We start from the raw sequence: 19,794 nt of genomic DNA, 5'->3' as shown, positions 1-19,794 counted from the left end.
CCTCTCAAATGTAGAAAAAATTCTACCCCAGGGGATGTTCAGCCCCAAAGTTTTATGGTCTGCCTAAAATCCATAAGAAAGATATTCCGTTAGCCTACGTCCTATTGTAGCATGTTATAGTTCTCCAGCTACAGGTGTAGGAAAGTTCTTGGCCACCATTTTTAAGCCTCTTTTAAGCACACAGAAATCTTGCATAAGAAATTCTATAGATCTTGTTGAGAAGTTAAAATTTAAAAGTAAAACAGAATAAACCATCTATCTAGTTTCGATGCAGTTTCTATGTACGCTTCATACGATGTACGTAAATGTGAGCAGGCCTTACAAAGAAAATTAGAGGAAAATTCTGCTTGGTCAGATTACAAAACTTTGGAAATTGACACAATAATGACGCTTGTTTGTCATTGAAACAATTTTTCTTCGTATTTTAAGTTCCGAGATAGATTTTCCCTTCAAATTATGGGCCTGTCCATGGGTAGTGTTTTGTCTTCTTATTTGACAAATTTTTACATGGATTTCATAGAACAATCTGCTTTGAATAGTTTCCACTTAAAACACTCCCTCTGGTTTCGGTTCGTTGATGATATCCTTTCTGTCTGGGAATATGGACAGGACTCTCTTGGAGATCTTTTGGTACATTTAAACTCTTTTGGTTCAAACCTCCAGTTCACAATGGAACTAGAATATTCAGGAAAGCTCCCTTTCATGGATGTTTTGATAATAAAAAATACTCCTAGCCTTGGATTTTCTATATACAGAAAGCCGATCCATAACGATCGGCATCTACATTTCTCGTCAAATCACCCTCCTTCTGTTAAAAGAGGGGTAATAATCTCTTTAGTCGACAGAGTTTTAAAGATCTGTTCACTTAATCATGTAATTTCTGAATTAAATTATGTGATATAGATTCTATTCTGCAATGGCTACCCAATAAACCTTGTTGAAAATATCCTAGATAGACGATTAAAAAGATTAATTAAGATAACAGGGAGCCCATCCTCCTTGATTCAGTGGTTCCGGCAATTAAGAAAAAAACTTTCACCACTCTACCATACATTTCAGAACTTAGTGATAAACTTGGAAAACTTTTAAAAAGTTGAACATTTTTTAAACCGAGGAAAAGATAAAACTGACCAAGTACTGGGTAGTGGTGTCTACAGAGTCCCGTGTTCATGTGGGAAATTTTACATTGGTAGGACCCATCAACAACTTGATGAACGTTTGCATGAACACAAAACTTCAATAGATAAGTCCCTGAGATTGAAAAATAAAAATGACAACTTTGATTCCGCATTGGCCCAGCATATTTTTGAAAATCCTACACATCTTGTTCTTTTTGAGGAGGCAACTTTAATATCTACTGTAAATGGCCCACCGCAATCTTTCAAAGAGGTAATTGAGATAAAAAAAATATAAATAAACAGGAATATGGTTATAAAAAAGAGCAATTAACGCCTTTAATTAAGCCCAGTTTATAGCGGCTCAATACTAAAAGACTCTTTTGATACTAATACCCATTCAAATTTAAGAGAACCTATTAACATATCTAATGAAAACCGAAATGGCAGAAGAGCAAAAAGTATTGCTAGGTAACCTTTTTTTCATTGGTTTCGGCTTTGGTCTTTCATTCATTGTTTGTTCAGATCTTGTGTAATGAGATTCTTGTTGTTTTTTTTTGTGTTTTTTTTTATAGCACTGAGGACGACTTGGCGGAGGTCCTTGTCGAAATATTTGCTGGTTTTTCGTCTTCATATTTTATCACTGACTGACAAAATCCTCGTTTCCTCACCCTTTTTGGTTTTATTTATCATTTACTATTTCCTCTCCTCTTTTAGCTCCATACAACCCTTGCCCTGAGGGCTGTGGGGGAGTGTCATCCTCGAAGATATAATTTCCCGACCTGTCAACTGCTTTGAACAAAATGCCTATCTAAAAATTTTGATTGGGTGTGTTTGGATAAATGGCGGGCGTGGAAGGGATTTTAGTTACATTCTAAACACTTTCGACTATTAAAAAGGGCATTAGCCATTTCAATTTCCAATCAAATGAGCCCTTTTTGAAGTTTCTACGAAAACATTATATAAAAACCTTATATGCTCCCAGGGCATAACTTACAACCCTTGCCCTGAGGGCTGTGGGGGAATGTCCTCCTCAAAAATATAATTTCTATCTGGAAATCAACTACGCTGAACAAAATGGCTATCTTGAAATTTTGATTGGATGTTTTTGGGGAAATTGTGGGCTTGGAGAAGATGTTAGCTGCCTTCCAATAACTGTTGGCTATTAAAAAGGACGCTAGCTCTTTCAATTTCCAATCAAATAGGTCTTTTTCGAAGTTTCCATAACAACTCTGTCAATACAAAGTAACCTGGTCTAGGAAAAAAAAAATAATACATAGTACCAACATCGTTCTTTACTTAGGCAGCGCGATTGCGCTGCCTATGATACTACCCAGATAATGGAAACTATCCCATTGATCGATATTCTCGTTACTGAACTTCAACTATTAACCTTAATCTATTCCCTGTCAAAGCGACTTAATCTCCATAACAAATAATTCTTAGAACATCGGAAAAAAACCATTCAATTTACTAATATTTTCATCTAGGAAACTCAAATCATCAGCATAATCTAATTCTAGAAGAATTTCCCTCTTCTATTTTATTCCATGCTCTCCCATAACATTTTCTGTTTTTCTTAGGACAAAGTCCATAAAAAAAATCTGTACAGGTGGGTATAGAACGTAACCCTGCCTAACTATGGCCCAATAGTAAACAAAATTCTGAAAACAAAGTTTTGAAAAAAAAATAGATACATCAAAAGAATTGGATTTTTGTGCTGAATCCAAATATGTAAGATTTGTCATTTTAATGTTACTAAAAAAAAACTACGAGTCTGAGAAAATTTGCATGACTATCGAAATGTCAGTAGATGCATCAAAAGAATCAGCTTGTTGTGCTGATTCTAAATATATAAAATTCATCAAGTTTATGTTTACGCAGTAAAAATTACGAGCCTGAAAAAATTTGCCTGATTTGGAAATAGGAGGGAAACATCCCCTAAAATTCAAGGAAACTTAATGAAAACCGTGCGATCATTTTCGACGTGCCAGAGAACCCTGCATAAAATTTTCAAGCTCCTCTATACAAAAATGTCAAATAAAATATCAAAATTTGTATGTATCCAGACTTTTTGGACACCCTGTAGATCACTGTAGAAGGATAAATCTTCTAATCTCCTAATTTAGGGGATAAATTTCCTAGAGTTATTTTACACGGGGGGGGGGGGGATTTGCAAGAATTCCTATATGAAATTCGTTTTATCGATCTTACTTTCTCTTTAGGGACTCAATTTTACATGTGGAGGTGTTCTGGGGGGGAATTGGCCAGGAGAAATTTTCAGAGGGGCTAGAACGGTCTGGGGGGAATTTTTCTGTTTTTGTGGGGGAGAGGATTTTCTGCGGGAGTAATTCTCCATGGAGGAGTTTTTTGTGAGATAAATTTCCTGCGGAAAACATTACAATGGGGGAAAGCATTTTCGGGAAGAGTTTCTACGAACGTGGGATTTTCCGGTATGATCGGAGAAACGATCAGAAATTAAATAAAAACAATTTTTTTCCAAATGAAGTAAGGAGAATTCTTTAGGCGGAACTGTCCACAGGAAATATTTCGGGTAGATTTTTTCAACGACCATAGAATTGTCCATGAGGAATTTTCTAAGGGAGAGGGATATTTACGCGGGATTAGTTTCCCATCGAGGAATTATTTGGGTGGATTTTCCAAGGAGGGGTGATATCCTGGAATTATTAGGATATCGATCAGAAATTAAATAAAAAACAAATTTTCAATTGAAAGTAAGGAGCAGCACTTAGAACGAACAGAAATTATTGAGGAGGGGCACCCCCTCCTCAATACCTCGCTCCTTGCACTAAAGTTTGACCTTTTGTTCCAAGTCTTCAAGAACGACTTCTGAAACACAGGGTCGTTTAATTAAAATAAGAAACTATTTTAAAGTGTTAAGAGCTTTAGCGTGAAGAATGAGTTATTCATCAGAGGGTAGCTCCCCTCACATATGAAATTATTTTTGTTTGTTTTAACTTTTAATGCTACTCCTTACTTTCAGTTAGAAAACTTGTTTCTTTTGATTCAACAGCACATAGGGATATCCCTTATCCATAGACGTTATCCCATATCCGTTATCCCTTATCCCATAGACGCTACAGTTCTTATACCGAATAATTCAGACGCTCGTTCATAATCTATAAGACTGAGGACTAAAGGGGTCTGATAACTCAGGCACTTTTTAATTTTAAATCTAATAATGAAAATTTTGTCGTCGCATCCCCTCCCTTTCCTATAGCTCCACTAGCTTTCTCTTAAATCCTTATCTACAGCATCTCTAAAAATCTATAAACGTAAAGAGTATTATTAAACTAAGCTAATACCTCTATAATTACAACACTCGCTCTCATCACCTTTGTTACAGAGAGGTTTAATAAAAGCTTTCCTAAAATCGCTAGGTACTTTCCCTTTTTCAAAAATCATATTCATAATCTTTAGTAATTTACTTCTAACGACACAACTACCATGTTAAAAAAAAATAATCTACCGCACTATCAGCATTCCGGGCCTTATTATTTTTTTAACCCTTTTAGTATTGCCTCTAAATCTTCCTCGTAAAATAAATCTTCCTTCCCTTCCAATCTGTCAAAAACTCCTTCAATCTTTTCCTACATTAACACGTTTCCTACATTAATAAATTAACTAAATTACGAGTTTTTCCCTTTATAGCTCTACTCACCAATGATACAGCCACTGTATTTGCACCCACAGAGAAACAGAGAATTTACTTGTAGAAAACTATGTGGCTCCAAGACATTTGGTTCTTTTTTACTTCCCTAAAACTTCACACCAAGTAACTAACTAGGTTTTTGAGTTCTTTTCAGTGTCTTACAATAGTTCCAGGCCTAACCATCAGGCTATTTGATGCATGTTTTTAAAAAAGCTGGCCAAGGAACAACGTGATAAGCTGCCGAAAATACGTCACAGAAACAATCCAATAGATATAAACCCTTCTCTTTAACACAGAAATAGGAGTGTAATTTCTCTTGTTCTCTTTTCATCAAAGAAAGCTAGTAAGAGAGCAGTAAAGTAGAAAAGAGGATAATAGTAAAGAGAATAGTTAGATAATACAATAAAAATGAATGAAAATAACACGGCAATAGGCTAGGACAAACGTGGGAGGGGAAGATTTCTGGGTACTTCTCTTTTTTTCTTTATTACTTCTACTTTTCTCTTTCCCTTTTGCTTCTCTTTTTTTGATCTTTTTGTTTTTTATTTTTTCCTTCGTTTTGACGCGGTTACAGTCGTCTTGGATTACTAAAATCCATATTATCTGTAGTGATAATCTATTTTAAACTAATACAGTAGCCACGATATAATTCTCATTACAAAGAGACAAAAAAGAATAATCCGAACAGATACAGAGTGATGCCAAAGCCCAAGAGAAAAAGAAATATCAATGTCCAACACTACCAAGTAAAAAGTTTACTGTAATTCGATTGGTTTATTTTTCTGACGTGTTTCCGCATCCCTATCACATTGTTTAGATACCCGTTGTTTACGCATTATCTTGATAAGAGCAATATTTACATGTAATACTCACAAGCTAAACTTTGAGCCAACAAAAAAAACGCATTTTCGACGTAATACGTTAAATTAGGGTTTTTTCCAAGACCACACTGCCTTTCTATGACGAACGAGATCTTCTATGACGAAGACAATTTTAACACCTTTATTAGAAATTCAACTTGCATTTAGGCAATATTAAAGAAGTAAATTAAAATCTCAAGACTTAGGATGAACCCGGTTATTGAACGCGCTCACACAAATCTACTGAATGAACCGGAAGTAATTTGTTCTGTATAAATATGTTAGTTTAAGTTTAATGCTTTAGTGTATATGCTGATGATAATTGCTGTAAATGTTGCCGAAATATCTAGACTTTTGTATCTGTTTTCACTATCTAATAAGTGGATTTACCCCCATTTGAACGTTTATAAAAGGAAGGCATACAAATAAACTTTCAAATGGGGACAAATCCAATTATTTAGACAGTGAAAAAAAAAAAACAAGTACAAAAGTCCAGATATTTCGGTCACATACACAGCGACCGTCTTCATTAGAAATACTAAAATAATAAAATTGAAACTAGCAAATTTGTATAAACCAAAATAAATAACTTTTCGGGTTATTCACAAAATAATGAAATTCCGGATTATTCACTAGATTATTTTCAGAGAGAGTTCAATGACAAAGTTCATTCAAAGTTCTTGAGTTCACTCAAAGTTCTCTCTGAAAATAATCTAGTGAATAATCCGGAAGTTCATTATTTTGTGAATGACCCGAAAAGTTATTTATTTTGTTTTATGCTAGTTTCAATTTTATTATTTTAGTATTTCTACTGGAGACGGTTGCTGCATATGTGCTTGAAATATCTGGACTTTTGTACCTGTTTTTTCACTGTCTAAATAAATGGATTTATCCCCGTTTGAAAGTTTATTTGTTCGTCTTAGAACGGCAGTGTGATCTAAGAAAACAACACCTAATTTAAAGGTGTTATGTCGAAAAAAGGAAGGCATAGCTTGATTGGTTCTTTTGCATGAAATTTTACACCAATAAGAAGAAAGAACTATTTAAAATACTTGTATAAAACTGAACGTAAACTCACATAAATTCCACACATCCTGTGCCTTTTGGTGGTGCCTGCCAGAAAAAATTTGCCTTTGTTTGTAGACGTCGGCTTTGATGTGAGTAGACAAGAGAACACAAGTTACCTGCATTACTTCCTCCAACCTAAATAAGAAGTAAATGTCAAAACAATCAGACTAACTACTAACCTTAGGCCGAGACACGCTTGGCGTTTTTTACCGAGTGTTTTTTCTGCCATTGCTACTCTAGCGCGTACACACTGGGTGTTAAACACTCTAACGTCGCAACATCAATTGATCATAATGCATCTGATAGATTATAATTAAATCTGAAACTGTACAATAAGATTTTATTTTTTGCCGTCTACTGAAGAAGAAGCAAACAAATATACTTATTTGGGTTCATCCAATTATTAATAAACAAATTGTTCTATATTTACTGAAAATTAGTGAAAAAATGACACATCTGCCGTCCCTTCTCCACATTGAAAAATATGTTTTGCATGCCCTTGAATGTTCGTATAAATTTCTTACCCTTACAGGTATTGGGGGAGGTGTATCAGTTAAACTAGATACTATTCTGAAAACCAATAGGTAGAAATTTTCTTAACGAAAATGCATTCAAATTTTGTTAAAATAGTATTTAGTTTAGGGCACATAATATTGATTGGCACTCATTTCATTTATGATAGATAGACTTAGATTTGCTTAGGGTCGAAGACAAGAGCTAATTTGGGTCCAGCCTCCTGACACTTCAAACTTCCTTGAATTTCTGGGCACTTTCTAATCAAATTATCTAGAATTCTTTTTTTCGATTGCCTTTTCCCTTCCCAGGAGAAAAAATTCTGTTATGACTTCCAGTTTAGTATTTATTTATTTTTTTGTGATATACCCTCTGCAAACGCACTCTCTCATCAGTGGTCGTGAGCGGTTAAAAATGCCAAGTGCGTACGCTTTCATTTAGTTCCATAGGCCACCATCTCGGCGTAGGCGTTAAAATAAACAACCGTTTATTTTGACGTTTGGTTACTGTAGTGACAATGGACGGCTGCATTGCTGCTGTCGAAGTTTATTTTACCAAATATTTTTTACCGTCCAATACGTAAGTTGCAATACTATCCTATACACCTCCAAGAAACGCTCGGTAAAATATACGCTTGGTGAAACAAACACTCGGTAAAAAAAAACACCAAGTGGGTCTTGGGCTATAATGAAGTATAATACTTTAAAACAATCTAAATATGATAAATAACATGATGATGAATTTGAATAAGATCTTTATAGATATCAGCCTTTTATTGTCCAGTTGAGGCCAAACACTTTTTAGTATATGGCGAAAGAAAGCAATATTTATAGAGGGTATAAGCTAAAAGAAGGACATTCGGGACAAAACTCGAATATTTAGTCAATTTTTCGATGAAACTTTGTTTGTTGAGTAAGTTCGAGTTAATATTTCTATTGCTGAATTTCGGGTGGACAGAGAGGAATATTATTGTTCAAATGAATGAAAATTTTGCGTGAATTTTGGTCTTCTAATTGGCTGAAGCCATCGCAAGCTGTGCAATAGGGCTTGCTGATGTTTAAGGGATTCAATACCATAGAGAATTAGTTTATCTCGTCCCTTAAAACCTTTTTAGTCTGTAGCCAAACCATTTCGGGCGGTCTTGCCATAACTTGTAGAGCTTGGATAAGCGATCCGAACAAACGGTAGAAAACTAAAAGCCCACATTTGCTTTCCCTGAAATCTTAGAAAAGCCTTATAAGTTCTCTTGTTTTGTGCTGGAGATAAATATATATAGGTTTACGGAAACTTATATCATTAGAACGCGTAAATTTTGTTTTTTCGATCAAACAGAGCAAGATCTTTTTTCATTCAGGAAAGGGTTGTTCCTAACAACGTCCTAGCATACTAGCTACGAAAAAACTCAAAACCACCTCAAAAGAAATGTCATTTGATCAATTTGACAGCTCAACGTATTTTCTGCATTGCAACCCGCTTTGATTTAAAACTTTGCCGACAGAATTCCATTGTCTTTTCAATAAAATTTTTATAATCAAATCACAAATTCTCAGTAGATTTTGATGATAAGTAGTCCCCGGAAAGAGATCGCTAATGGACCCTTTGCCTTTGAAACAATCAGCCGACACTGAGGCTTACAAAATGATATTTAAAGTATCAAATCCTCTTAAATACACTGTACACGTATTTTGCAATGCTTTGAACCTTTGTATATAAATAGGAAAAGAGAAATATTTCCATTTAAAATTGCTGAAAACAAAGCTCCTGGCAACGCTGGACAACCCTTCTCTCCCAACCCCCGGAAGTTTTCTAGTTAGGCTCATAATGCTCTGCCTCACCTTTTCCATATCTGTGCTTGTAGGCATTTGAATGCAATATTTCATGCTACATAGAAAGAGATTGTCCCAACGGGAGAGGCACAGTTAAGATTGTTGTCCTGCCTCTTTATCCTGATTAAATGAAAAAAACAGGTTTTTTTAACTGAAAGTAAGGAGCGACATTAAAACTTAAAACGAACAGAAATTATTCCGTATATGAAAGGGGCTGTCCCCTCCTCAACGCCTCGCTCTTTACGCTAAAGTTTTTTATTGTTTAAAAAAATAGAGTTGTGAGAAAGTCAAACTTTAGCGTAAAGAGCAAGGCGTTGAGGAGGGGACAGCCCCTTTCATATACGGAATAATTTCTGTTCGTTTTCAGTTTTAATGTCGCTCCTTACTTTCAGTTAAAAAAACTTGTTTTTTGTTTAATTTTTGAAAGTTTTTGAATAAATGCAGGTTTTTATCTTGGCTCACAGTACATGAATAATTAAAACAAAATTTTCATATTAATTTACTTTTATTTGGTTAAATGGCTTTCTCGAAACTTGTTTCATTGTATTTACGAACGTTTTTATTAGTAATAAATATACGTAACTTGCGAATTAACTTACGTAACGAACTGCTATATTCATATATTTTTAATACATATATTTGGGGGTTCGCCTCCTAGTCAATACCTTGCTCTTTAAGCGAAAGTTCGAATTTTGTTCCAATTCTTTAAAAATGACCGCTTAATCACAAAGGCCGTTAATTAGAATAAATAACTCTTATGAAAGTAGTAAAAAATCTCTGGCTTAAAAAGTGAGGTATTGACTAGGGGTGAACCCAATCATATATGTAATATTTTCTGTTCGTTTAAAGTTTTGATGTTGCTGCTGTTGCAGCTGAAAAACTTGTTTTTTTTACATTTAATTTCTGATCTTTTTTTAAATAATGCTGGTTCATAGCAACGTCCCTTCCCCCATGAAAGCTTCCTTCATGGAAATATCCTCCCACATAACCCCCGACCCCCCCCCCCAACTACCTGGAAAAATCTCCCCTGAAAACGTCTGTACCGTATACTTCCCAATAACCAATACTATATGTTAACATTGGGTAAAGTTCATAACTTTCAGCCCTCCTCTCGGGAAATGCGGGGGATTAAGTCATCCTAAAAGATATACATATAATATTTTCGAACATGCTGAACAAAATGGCTATCTCAAAATTTTGATCAGGTGACTTTGGGAAAAAAATGAACGTGGGAGGGGGCCTAGTTGCTCTCCATTTTTTTGTTCACTTAAAAAGGCCACTAGAACTTTTAATTTCCATTCCAATGAGCCCTCCCACGATATTCTAGGACCACTTGGTCAATTCGATCACCCCTGGAAAAAAAACAAATAAACACGCACCCGTGATCTTTCTTCTGGCAAAAAAAGCAAAATTCCACATTTTTGTAGATAGCAGCTAGAAACCTCTACAGTAGGGTTCTCTGATACGCAAAATATGATGGTGTGATTTTCATTAAGGTTCTATAACTTTTAGGGGGTCTTTTCCCCTTTTTTCGAAAATCAGCCAAATATTCTCAGGCACGTAACTTTTGATGGGTAGGATTAAGTTTGATAAAACTTATATATTTGTAATCAGCATTAAAATCCGATTCTTTTGATGTATCTATTTGTATCAAAATACCAGTTTTCTAGGGTTTCGGTTACCATTGAGTCGGGTCCCAATAACCAATACTACTATATGTTAACATTGGGTAAAGTTCATAACTTTCAGCCCTCCTCCTGGGGGCTTCAAGGGATTAAATCATCCTAAAAGACATAGTTATAATATTTTCGACCATGTTGAGTAAAATGGCTATCTCAAAATTTTGATCTGGTGACTTTGGGAAAAAAATGAGCGTGGGAGGGGGCCTAGTTGCCCTCCATTTTTTGGGTCACTTAAAAAGGGCACTATAACTTTTAATTTCCATTCCAATGAGTCCTCCCAGAATATTCTAGGACAACTCGGTCGATACAATCACCCCTGGGAAAAAAAAACAAAAAAAACAAATAAACACGCATCCGTGATCTTTCTTCTGGCAAAAAATGGAAAATTCCACTTTTGTAGATAGGAGCTTGAAACCTCTACAGTAGGGTTCTCTGGTACGCTGAATATGATGGTATTATTTTCATTAAGGTTCTATAACTTTTAGGGGGTCTTTCCCCCTTTTTTCGAAAATCAGCCAAATTTTCTCAGGCGCGTAACTTTTGATAGGTAAAATGAAACTTGATGAAACTTATTTATTTGAAATCAGAATTAAAATCTGATTCTTTTGATGTATCTATTGGTATCAAAATTTCGTTTTTTAGAGTGTCGGTTACCATTGAACCGGGTCGTTCCTTACTTACAGTTCGTTACCACGAACTGTTTGATCAAGCATCTGTTGAAGCTGAAGGAATGACGACGACAAGACGGCTCTGATTTTAAATGACATCCCGGCAAGAGTTGAAGTAGATTTCAGACCAGGTCCTCTTGAAGAAGAATAAATTGAAGACATCGATAACATCATTCCCACAGAAGGAGAGGGTGCATCAGCATTGAAAGGTGGGCCACAGAAGAAGCAGTTAAAATCCACGAAGCGAAAACGGAGGAAACAGAAAGGATCTTTTCCATGGATGGTCCATACTTCTGCCGAGAATTTGATTGCTTTCTTGCCCTTTACCCCGAATTACTAGATTTAAGAAAATACTTATTTTCAAGTAAGATGGGGTCAAGTGAGTCATTGGTTTCAGAAAGCGGTTGGAATGGGGATGGCACATAGAAAAAAAATTATAGGGAGAGGGAGATAGGGGAGAGCTTAAAACGTTGTTTCGTCTATATAAGTTGTTATTTTGTTTATTTTTCTATTTTGTTTTATATGCGTTGTTGAATTCTTGTTTTGAGCGGCAAGAGTAGTATTTTATGTCTTGCCATGGCCCTATGGCTTTTTTGTAATATCAATTAAAAAAAACTTTCTGAAATATAAGTTTTTCAAAGAAAAGTAAAGGCCATTTTAAACTTAAGTTCAGCATATACAAATACCTTTTAAAAATCAAACTCAAAACGACCAGAAATTACTATTAAAGAATAAATGAAACCCAAAACGAACAAAAATTAAATAAACAATCATAGCAAAAACACACAACAAGTAATAATATAAATGAATAAATATATCTTAATGGAAGTAATACTTAGATTGAATATGAAAATCAAGCTTAAAACGAAAAAAAAAATTTTCCTATTGAAGTATAAATGAAACTTAAAACGAACAGAAATTAAATAAACAATCAATGCAAACAAACATACAATAGATATTAATGTAAATTAATAAAAAGATCTTAATACGAGTGAAACTTATATTGAATGCGCAAATCAAGCTTGAAACGAACAAAAACCACTACAGACAAGAGCTTGGGTATTGCCTCCTTCTCTCACTGTGAAAGTCTGAAACCTACTGCGTCATTGGCGCTTTACTGAAAACCATTTTTATTGAAAATACTTTCTTTTGTGCTTAACATTGAAAATAAAAGTAAAAATTATAGTAAAATTTTGAACTAATGAATTTTCAACAATTAATATAATTATGTATCAAATATTCAGTTTAATTTATTAGTTCTTTTTAAAGTTGTTAGAGACGAATATAGTTTCACTACAAACAAGTGTATGAATACTGCCTCCTTTCCTGACTGTAAATAAAAACCAAAAGCCTACTGCGTCATTGGCGCTTAACTCAAAACGAATTATATTACAAATATTTTCTTTTCCAGTTCTTTACAAAATTGAAAATAAGAATTAAATTACAGTGAAACAACTTCTTGAACTGATGAATCATTCAAGAATTAATAATATCATTATACATCAAATATTCAATTTTGTTTATGCTCTCCAAGACTGATCAAGAAAAATATAGTTTTCAGTAAAGTGCCTATGACGCAGTAGGGTTTTAGACTTTTACAGTGAAAGAAGGAGGTCATACCCAAATTCTTATTTGTAGTGATTTTTGTTCGTTTCAAGGTTGATTTGCACATTCAATTTAAGTTTCACTCGTTTTAAGATTTATTTATTAATTTATATTAATATCTATTGTATATTTGTCTGCATTGATTGTTAATTTAATTTCTGATCGTTTTAAGTTTCATTTATACTTCAATAGGGGAATATTTTTTTTCGTTTTAAGCTTGATTTTCATATTCAATGTAAGCATTACTCGCTTTAAGATCTATCAATTCATATATATTATTACTTGTTGTTTGTTTTTGCTATGATTGTTTATTTAATTTCTGTTCGTTTTGGGTTTCATTTATTCTTTAATAGTAATTTCTGGTCGTTTTGAGCTTCAATTTTAAAAGGTATTTGTATCTGCTGAGCTTAATTTTAAAATTGCCTTTACTTTTCTTTGAAAAACTTATATTTCGGAAAGTTTTTTTTTTAAATTAATTGTTGTTAAGCTTTTGATTGCAAAAAGTTTCAAGTTTTTAAAAATTCCTTATTTCAAAATAAAACTTTTTAAAAAAATTAAATATTCATCAAAGTATCAAAACTGGTATCAAAGTAACCATATTAAAGTGAAAAAATGAGCTGGTTTTAACCTCGGAGTTTTTATTATCTGATGTTTGAACTATTTTTAACAGAATTGCTATCTCAAAATATTTATCGGATGGGTTTGGGAAAAAAGGGCGCGGGGGGGACTAGTTAACCTTCGGTCTCTTTTGACTCTTTAAAAGTGACATAGAAGTTTCTATTTTCAATCAAATGAGGTCTCTCTGAAGTTTATACGAGTATCCCTTCTATAAGAACCATATATATCCCCAGAGTTAAACTTATAACGCCTGTCCCTGGTCCCTGGGGGGTTGTGTCAACCCCGGAGTTTTAACATCTGATTTACTTAAAAAATTTTAAAGATTTAAACAAAATATTTTATTAAACCAATTGACAATAGTATCGAACCCGTTACAAAAAGGCCTTTAAGACTAGCCGCTATAAAAGCAAGATTAGCTTTGAAAACTTGCAGTTAATAATTTCATTTTATTTCGTTTGAATGAATTTATCCTCTCTCATCATTTTATTTATCAGTCCTGGTTGAACTTCGTTGAAGTAAGGATACTGGGGCTGTTTTAAAGGTTTTTTAAAAGCATTTTTAGTTTTGAACTTCGTATTTTAATGTAAGTTGGTTTTTATATATATTTTTTCTTTAATGTTGTGCTGAAGACAGCCCTTGGACATAGGGCCAAAATATTCACCGATTTAAATTGCACTGTCTTGGAAAAAATTTCCCTATTGTTTTTAAGTTGAGTTTGTTTGAAGGGTGTGTGTGGTGGGGGTTGCCCTTGGATATCTTTTAACTCTTAAAAATTTAACTAGAACCTTTAATTTTCATTCAAATGAGCCCTCTCTGAAGTTTATACAAGCATCCCTTTCATAAGAACCATATACGCCCCCAGGACAACACTTACAACGCCTATCCCCTGGGCCCCGGGGGAGTTTTTTTTTGTCTAATTTTTGAACAATTTCCAAAAAACTGGCTATCTCAAAATTTATAGCGGATGGGTTTGGGGAAAAAAGAGCGGGAAGGGCTAGTTGCCCTTAACTCTCTTGACTCTTAAAAAGTGAACTAGAACTTTTAACATCCAATCAAGTGAGCCCTCTATGAAGTTTATATGAGCATCGCTTTCATAAGAACCATACATGCCCTTGTGGCATAACTTGGAATGCCTTTCCATGGGCCTTGGGGGGTTGCATTAACACCAGATTTTAACTTATCCGACCTTTGAACTATTTTTAACAAAATTTCTTCCTCAAAATTTTCATCAGATGGGTTGGGAAAAAGAAGGCGGGGGGGGGGAGGCTAGCTACCCTCGGATCTCTTCTGACTATTAAGAAGTGAGCTCGAACTTTCAATTTCCAATCAAATGAGCCCTCTCTGAAGTTTATGTGAGCATCCCTTTCATGACAACCATATATGCCCCAAGCCATATCTTACAACGCCTTCCACCGGGCCCTGGAGGCTTGTGACGACACCTGTGTTTTGGTTATCTGACTTTGAAGCAAATTTTTAACTTAATGGCTATCTCAAAATTTTATTGGGTGCATTTAGGGAAAAAGGGCGTGGGGGGGCTAGTTGCCCTCCAATCTATTTTGAGTCTAAGAAACTGAACTAGAACTCTCAATTTCCAATCAAATGAGCCATCTCTGAAGTTCTTACGAGTATCCCTCCAATAAAAACCATATATTACCCCAGAATATAGCTTTCAACACTTGCCCTCGGGCCCTGGAGGGCTATATGGACCCCGGACTTTTAGTTATATGGTCTTTGAACTATTTTTGAAAAAAAGCTGGGTTTGAGGAAAAAAGATGGGTTTGAGGAAAAAAGGGCGTGGTGGTGGGGGGGGGCTAGGTTCCCTTCCATCTCTTTTGAATCTTAAAAAGTGAACTAGAACTTTCAATTTCCAATCAAATGAGCCCTCTTGGAAGTTAATAAGAGCATCTCTTCTATAAGACCCATATATGGCTCCAGGGTATAGCTTACGACACCTGCCCCTGGACCCTGGAGGGTTGTGTCGACACCGGAATTTTCGTTATATGATCTTTGAACTATTTTTTACAAAATAGCTATCTTAAAACTTTTATTGGATGTACTTGGAAAAAAAGCTTTGGGGGGGGAAGCTGGTTACCCTCCAATATATTTTGAAGCTTAAAAAGTGAACTAGAACTTTCAATTTTCAATCAAATGAGCCCTCTCTGAAGTTTATACGAGCATTCTTTCCATAAGAACCATATATGCCCCCAGGGCGTAACTTATAACCCTTGCCCCTGAATAATGGGGAGGCGGAGTGTCCTGCTCAAGCATATAATTTCCAGAACTTTCAACTACGTTGAACAAAATGGATATATAAAAATTTTGATTGGATGTGTTTGGGTAAATGGTGAACGTGTAAGGGGTGTCAGTTGCCTTCCAATCCCTTTCGACTATTACAAAGGGAACTACCCATTTAAATTTCCAATCGAATTAGCCCTTTCGGGAGTTTCTACGACAACACTTTCTATACAAAACCTTATATGCCTCCAGGGCATAACTTACAACCCTGCCCTGAGGGCTGGGGAAGGGGGGGTTGTTCTCCAAGGCCCAATTTCCTGAATTTTCAACTACGTTGAACAAAATGGCTATCTCAAAATTTTCATTGGATGTGTTTGGGGAAAAGGTGAGCGTGAGATGGGGGTTAGTTTTCTTCCAATTACTTTGGACTATTAAAAAGGACACTAGCCCTTTGAATTTCCAATGGAATGAGTCCTTTTTGAAGTTTATAAGACAAAGCTTTCTATAAAAACCTTACATGCCCCAAGGGCATAACTTACAACCCTTGCCCTGAGGACTGTGGGGAGTGTCCTCCTCAAAAATAAAATTTCTATTTGGAAATCAACTACGTAGAACAAAATAGATATCTCAAAATTTTGATTGGATGTGTTTAGAGAACTATTGGGCGGGGAAGGGATGTTAGTTGCCTTCCAATCACTTTTGACCCTTGAAAAGGGCACTAGAACTCTCGATTTCCAATCGAATGAGTTCTTTTTGAAGTTTATCTAGCGGCCCCTTCCATATGAAATACCTCTGGGAAAAAATAATAAATAATAAAACATTGGAGCCGTATGGCCTTTACTAGAGGCAACGCTACAGCGTTGCCTCTGAAATCGCTATCTATTTATAACTAGCTTAAAGGAAGTTACTAGTGATGTTTTCTAATATCTGTAGAATTATAAAAACTAGAGCTTTACAGAAAACGCAAAACCAACCTTACAAAAACCGGATGCCCCCTTAGGATAAGGTCAAATAAGATTCCAATTTTGAATTTTTATATGGTCAAGGTTTTGGCATAGAATTATTGACACGCCTGGGGAAAGATAAGATTAGATAAATAATTATGTTTACTTACAGGCAGTCCTGGAAGACCTCCAAAGGCTGTGTTAGGGTACTGATTCAGTAGTTTTTGCACGCCTGTCACTAAGAGTGCGTCGAAAAGTTCAGTAGACCGTAGAGTAACTGAAATAAAATGAGTAGAATTAGATTAATGACTTTGTAACACCATAAGAAGGAAACTAAAACCTATAGGTCCACACATGTCCATGCCTAGATACATTGAACCAGTATCCGAAAGGCATACAAAGCTAGCTGCAAAAAAAGCAAATAAATGCAATAAAAAATTGTTCAAATTCAAATAATTTCAAACTTAATTCAAATAGTTTGAATCAATAATCTTTATTGTCACTCTTAGCTGGACCTACGCTAGCTGGACGTTAAGACTCTTTCAAAATTTATTTTAAGTGGGCCTTGCTTGAAAATTTTTATCGTTGTCTTTTTGAGTAGGTTAGATGTTTTTCTTTGTTTTATAATATATTGCGCGAATGACGTCCGTGTTTATAAAGCCAAAATATTCACTTGCGGTTAAGAGAGTGGTTTTTGTGGGGATAGAAGTTGTGGGAAGACGAGAATATTTCCCGTTGAATTGTTTGAGTGGTAAGAAAGTATGGTTTCTACGTCACCGCTGACAAGAAAAGAGAAATTAAGAGCTAAAATAATGCAGTTGAGTTCCTAAAATATTGTAGCTACGCCTATTAACAAATAGGATGCACATAGTCTCTTTAACTTCAACATCCTCCCCAACATTAGATGCACATGTCCCACCTCAACTGATGACACCTATCCACAAACACTATATTCAAACCCCCGTAGATTATTAAGAATATTAAACTGAAAATTTTAGGAAATGTCGATTGGGATATTGAACTAAATAAAAATCCACCATACGTATTCTGGTTGTCAAAATGGCATGTTAAAGACACCTTAGAAATAGTTAAGGGTATTAAGCTGTCAAAGGGATGCCAAACTAAATCAAAATAAAACTTTGTGAATCCCAGTTGTCAAAATGGCTAATTTAAAATAGCTCAGTAATAGTTACGGTTATCAATCAGAAACTTTCAGAGAATTTTCAGGGAATATTGAACTAAATCAAAAGATACTATGTAGGTATATCAGTACTAATGGAAAGTACTACTGATGAATAACCAACACTGAAATACTGTCCTGAAAGTTGCTTTAATACAGTCACTTCGTATTTTACTACTTCGACTTTGAATGAATGCAAAAAAACCGAGGAGCCGAAGTACCAAATAGTTTTTTTTAACAGTACATTAACTACATATAAAAGAATACAAAAATGAAAGAATTAGTCATAACTTATATATTGTACAACAAGGGATGCGCAGATGGTCCCACCACACTTGGTATAGAAGGTGGTCACCATCCCACGGAGTTTCGAGGGACAGAACGAGCAAAATTTGCATTTTGGTTCTGAGATGTTGGGCTTCCAGAAGGACTAGCAATTCCTGCAACATCTTCAATTTGTTCTTAGAGTAGACGGCTCAAATTTTAACCTAAGAGCCTTTGTTGTATGTGAGTCAGCACTAGCTCTCGGTAGAGTTCCTTCATGTAGCATTTTCTTGTAGGTGGCTTCTCTCTAATTTTTTTTTGTGCTTGAAGCTATATACCACATTAGAGGTGATGGAAGTGATGTTTAAGAGCCCATAAAATACACATTAGAACCACTTTTTAGTTTTCCTCGAACATGACATGTTCCTACACATTTGGTTAAAAGTATCAACACTAGGTTTAGTCAAGTTGAAGTACTCGATGACTTCAGTTTTCGACTTGAGTCTCTCGTGCCAAAGAAAGCCAAAGAAGGTCTCTCGTTAATTGTAGACAGTAGAACGCCCATTGTGTTTCATTTTTGGCCGCATAAAACCATGGTAACCTCCTGTTCAAAGCAAATCATTGAACTCAGTTCAGTACGCCTTTTTCTCTCGAGAAGTTTTGGACGAACTTCATGTTTGTTCTTTTGAAGCGTTCCAATAATGGTCAGGTTGTACGGGGGTTCCAAGGGTTCTTCAACCATTGAATGGAAGTCAACCAACTATCTATAGTTATGTTTTTAGTGGAGGCCCAAATTGGCAGAGCCGCTCATATTGGCATCAAAGATTTTGTTAACAGAGAGATGTCTGTCTTTTAGCGCTGCCGTACGAATGAACAATCCAAATAAAACTCAGCTTTATCCTATTTTTAGGCTCCTCTGAGGCTCTAGCTCTACCGTATTTGGTTCCTGTTCCTTCAATTTCTTCATTCGTTTGCAGCATCATCTTGTCCGTGATCTCGTCAGACAAAAGGACTTGAAAAGCTGGGAAGATTGTATCTGCCACTATCGTATCGGCATCACCTACAGATCAGGAGCACCTCTGATGAGATTTCGACTCAAGGAACTACCTTTGCTGATTTTCTGTGGGGGTAAAGCTGATCACCTATGTCCATCTTTTCATCTGATTGATCGTTCGATGACACAACATTGAGTGGAACTCAGGAACTTCTAAACTTATTAAGTTCTCTTCATCGCTCTTGTTGTTAAAAGTTGTCAAAAAGGTATTTTTGTAATATCTCAGTAACCGCTAAGGGTATAAAGTTGAAACTAGAAGAGAATATTGAGAGGTAAGTTGAGCTTGATCAAAAGACACTATGGGTATTCTGGTTGTCAATAATGCTAATGGAATTAATCTGAAATTTTCAGGGAATGTTGAAAGAAATCAAAAGAGACGAAAAAGAGCTAATAAATTAGAATCTGATATTTTACATTCTTAATCCGAAGACGTGAAAAACTTAAGAAACATCTATTTTATTAACCAATAATAAAACTTTGGCAATAAAA

At 35.2% G+C, this 19,794-nt stretch overlaps 1 protein-coding gene across 1 annotated transcript in view; it reads right to left on the bottom strand.

Moving 5' to 3' along the window:
• Nucleotides 1–19,794, bottom strand: part of LOC148943242 (reelin-like) — a 215,875-nt gene that overhangs the window by 148,149 nt on the left and 47,932 nt on the right. Inside the window, exons 2-3 of the mRNA XM_089101779.1 lie at nt 16,978–17,084; nt 6,727–6,851 (exon numbers count right to left, since the gene is read on the bottom strand). Of these exons, the coding sequence (XP_088957905.1) occupies nt 6,727–6,851; nt 16,978–17,084 (232 nt within the window). The remainder of the gene's footprint in view (nt 1–6,726; nt 6,852–16,977; nt 17,085–19,794) is intronic.

Source organism: Artemia sp. Qi Xiang Cuo, chromosome 15 (assembly GCF_049724085.1).
Source record: "Artemia sp. Qi Xiang Cuo chromosome 15, ASM4972408v1, whole genome shotgun sequence".
NCBI lineage: Eukaryota > Metazoa > Arthropoda > Branchiopoda > Anostraca > Artemiidae > Artemia > Artemia sp. Qi Xiang Cuo.
Note: the sequence above shows the minus strand (reverse complement) of the source record. Positions and strands in the feature narration are given on the sequence as shown.